Below are 4,160 nucleotides of genomic sequence, written 5' to 3'. Positions count from 1 at the left end.
TTTGTAAATAGGTACACCACAACCTTTCAGCACCTAACACCTAGCAAAGAGCTGTTCTCGTGGTCAAGGCAGAAAAAAAAAAAAAAAACAGAAGTATATTTTGAAACAAGAACTAACATTGGCAGGGCACAGTAACAGCTACAACTTTTGCACGTAACTTGAAACAACACAGAGCTGCAGTTCCTGTGTTGAAATCTTTAAAGATGGAAGAGAAGAAACGATTCAGCTTTAACATGATTTTAGTCTTTATTTTATTGTCAGCATCTTTATACAAAAATAAGATCTTTTGTGGGAGAAAAAATACAGTTTAGAAAAAAAAAGTAAAAGACGAGAGACTAAAGATATAAATAAACCCTGATCCAACAAGAAACAAGAAACATATGATATGCATTTTAATAATGTGATTTATGTTATGTCTTGTAGATAAATATTAGATACAGTAGAAGCGAAGGAAAATAAGGAAGTTATGTTGAGGGTCTTCTTCATGTGGAGGATGAAATTTCCTCATTGGCCTCTGAAAGAGAATTTCACAAAGAAGAACAAACTTTGTGTTGATTCAGGGAGTTTATTATAGTTTGAGTAACAAAAAAAACGTTGCTAGCCATGTATTTAACCATCAACATTTCCGTTTTGCTCTCAGGAAATAACATGCATTCTATCAGATTTAAAAGTAATGTCATTTCATATGATGTGGTTCAAACGCCTTATTCTTTTATGTACTGTGTATTTTATACTGTGGCTTTGTCTTGAAATAACAGTCAATCTATATATTTTTCAGGTCTCTTAAAGAGTTTTCAGCAAAATGAGTTTAATACTGATAAGCATAGATGTAATGTTCAATTCTGAAGCAACACGAGTGATTATCTGGGTCAAACAAGCCATCACTGGCGCATTTCTACTAATAATCTAAAACACACGACCTCCCTGATTATATTGGAAGGATTTAAAAAGGATCAAACTATTGACAGGACCTAAAGAGCTTGACTTTAACAGGATTTTTGTTGGAGTTTTGAATAAATGACATAAAAATCCCATTCTGTACCAACAGTCTGTGAACCAGCTGATCATCAGTTTTTTTTTTTTGATTGATTGATTGACTTTATTGATCTTTTAAATAATCAAAGAAGAGGAATATGACAAAGAAAGAAAAAGGTGCATGATATATATATAGTATATACAGTGCGTCCACATAAGACAGCTTTTTTATATGATAATGTACAATCATTATACAGGGTTATTGCACAGGGTGTTTACATGGGTATTTATATAGATGGATATTAATATTTATATATATATTTATTGCACTGGATGTCAAATATTGCTGACCACATCCATTTGTTTATGATCACAGTGTCCTTCCTCTGCTACGTCCTACAGGATAATGAATCATGTTGCCAAGCTTAGATGAGCTCAGCCTTTTTTTTGGACATAATCATGGGTTAACTGTACTTTAATGACCTCCACAGATAGCAGATCTCACCCAAAGGGAACACATTTGGACAGGTCAGAATGACAGTCTTGCATCCAGAACATGCAGCATAGAAATCTATGGTAACTATTATATAAGTCTGGATGGAAATCTGGAAGGGTCTTAAAACACTTTTTTAATCTAATATTCATGCCGGTAAGCTCTGCTTAGTGGATCCACTAGATGACAGTATAACCACTGAACACTGGATATCAGATGTGTGAAAGAAGGTTTGCTGCTGAGACACACATAAACACATTGGATTTGATTATTTCTTACATTTTATTGGAATGTGTGAATACACACATAAAAAGTATTGGGTCCATCTTTTTCCTCTGCTTCCCTGTCAGACCAATGTGTTAGTAATACAGTTTTATCAGAGAGACTAACCACTTTAGCATAAATGTTATTTAGCCGTTGTGTGTTTGGATTATTATTTTAGATAAGGGAATCATTATTTAAGTATATCAGTCTTACCTGTCCAGGTTCGATAAACTGGAATGTGGAGTGCAGGGTGTGTGATCTCCACACACACTCTCAGGCACGACTTCTCGCTCTCTCTGAGACCCGCCCTCAGGTTGACCTTGTTGATGTGGAGCGCGCTTGTGTCGGCCTTTGCTTCTTTGTAACTGTCCTCCTCCTCCTCCTCTTCTGATATAGTTTCCTCATATCTGTCCATGTCTTTATTGTCTCCATCCACTTTCTCATCAATGTATTGTATCCCTTCAGAGTCGGGGTCTGTGACGGCAGCTTTTGTTTCTGAAAGAGGAATTGCATAACACAAGGAATGTAAGATCTTCAGAAAGGGTGGCTCAAGTTTCTTCAGTGAATTGTGTTAATAATTAACTGATCTGTTCCTCATATTAGAGATATGGATATCTTGAACTCTAGATTGTTTTCAGAGAAAGCAGTTTACCAAAAGTATTCAAACTGCTTTTGTCATGTTAAAACTACAAAATTTGGTGTGTTTGACAGGGTATGACCTGCAAGGAATCACCCATCCATCCATCCATCCATCCATCCATCCATCCATCCATCCATCCATCCATCCATTCAATCTAAGCTTGACAAAAACTGTGTGTGTGTGCAGAACTCTGAAGTAGACCATGTTTAGGCCACTCCAGAACATTAGCATGCTTTCATCTAAACCACAGGTTGACACGTGGTTTTTCTCTTTGGTCAAACATGTTTAAAATCAGAATCATTTACCTCCTGCAAAGTTTGCACTACTTTTTGTTCTGTCTGTGCAATAAAATCCAAATGAAACATACTTAAGTTTGCAGCTGCAATGTGGCTCAAGTGTACAAAATTTCAAGGGTCATAAATACTTTTGCAGCATACTTTAGATGTGTCTTATATGGAAGGTATGTACTTATTGCTTGGCTACTCCTGCGTCTCTCTGACAGCTTTTCAGGTAAACTTGGGAGACTTGTGGACTTCTCCAGGGCGCAGACACTTTTCAGCTCTCTCTGTCCGTCATCTCCTATCTCCTCTGTCTCAGTGGACACTAATGGTGAGAGTGTATGCCCCCCCGCTGCCCAGAGTATTTTGGCTTTTGGATGCCCTCCTTTCAGCACGATGGAGAACACCCCAACACCTTCGCTGCTCCAACAAACTGAAACCGATGGAGGAATGGTCGGAGCAGCTAAAGAAGAGGAAAATGAAGGAAAGGGTTAAAACTTAAACTTGAATAATTTTTTTCACCAAATACTCTAAAATAATGTTTCACACCATTTTCCCCGTTTCTCCAGTGTTTCACTATTGGCTCTTTGAGGGAGCAATGCTGGACTCTACAAGTGACACCACCCGCTTTGTCCCTTTTCTCCTGAGGGTTTGGTTTTCTCTTTAGCGTAGCTGTTGCTCTGAAGAGTCTGGGTTGAGTTTGTATGGGGCCCCAAAGCTCTCCTCCCTCTATCACCTCCTCTTCTCTGTCATCTTCCTCCCCACCTCTAAGCTTCAGCCAAGTGACTGAAATGTTTGGGGGGTAGAAATCTGTAATCTCACATCCCAGACTGAAGGTCTGATCAGAGGCATTGGTGAAGCTGATCAGGTCAGACACACATGGTCTTTTGATGAAGCCTAAAAGCAAAGAATGGTTTTGAACATGTTCATCTTATTCACACATATGATATATATTTAAGCATGAGTTTTTATAATCTATTTTGGGCACCTCTAGTCTCACGGGTGATCGGCTGCTTCAGGGCGATGTGGTGCACGCTCACCCACACCTTGGTAGCTCCCTTTTCCACCTCACTCCGGGGAAGTTTGCACTGACTGAAGGCGGAGAAGAAGCCCTCTGAATTAGGCCGAGGCGACGACGAGGCCTTGGAAGCCACGGGGCTGAGCTCCCCGCCCTGACAGAACCAGCGGAAGGTGATGACATCTGGGTGAAACTGTGTCGCCCGAACTGTCATGCTGATGACATCTGAGAGGCAATGGCAGCAAGGAGGAAACTTTGTAAAAACGTAAGACTAACGTAAGCCATATAACATCAAAACCACAAACCTAAACAAAGTTTATCGAGATAGACCAGGAGTTTGTAAAAGATGAAATCCAAAGAGCCATCTGCCCTCAGTTCAACTAAATGAAACTTGTTTAGAGCCTTAGGGATTACATGACCTTTTAATAAAAGACATTATTTTTCATAAATAAATATCTATATCAATGATATCTATGAATAAAGTATTGTAAA

General features: G+C 38.9%; 1 protein-coding gene across 1 annotated transcript in view; it reads right to left on the bottom strand.

Moving 5' to 3' along the window:
- Positions 1-250: 250 nt before the first annotated feature.
- The window catches only part of LOC107097220, a 13,532-nt gene continuing 9,622 nt past the window's right edge, over positions 251-4,160 (bottom strand). The window contains exons 8-12 of the mRNA XM_015394285.1: positions 3,639-3,939; positions 3,200-3,547; positions 2,841-3,113; positions 1,946-2,227; positions 251-514 (exon numbers count right to left, since the gene is read on the bottom strand). Coding sequence (XP_015249771.1) covers positions 483-514; positions 1,946-2,227; positions 2,841-3,113; positions 3,200-3,547; positions 3,639-3,939 — 1,236 coding nt within the window. The 3' untranslated portion in view covers positions 251-482. The remainder of the gene's footprint in view (positions 515-1,945; positions 2,228-2,840; positions 3,114-3,199; positions 3,548-3,638; positions 3,940-4,160) is intronic.

This window comes from Cyprinodon variegatus, unplaced genomic scaffold, assembly GCF_000732505.1.
Source record: "Cyprinodon variegatus isolate N-32 unplaced genomic scaffold, C_variegatus-1.0 Scaffold679, whole genome shotgun sequence".
Taxonomy (NCBI): Eukaryota; Metazoa; Chordata; class Actinopteri; order Cyprinodontiformes; family Cyprinodontidae; genus Cyprinodon; species Cyprinodon variegatus.
Note: the sequence above shows the minus strand (reverse complement) of the source record. Positions and strands in the feature narration are given on the sequence as shown.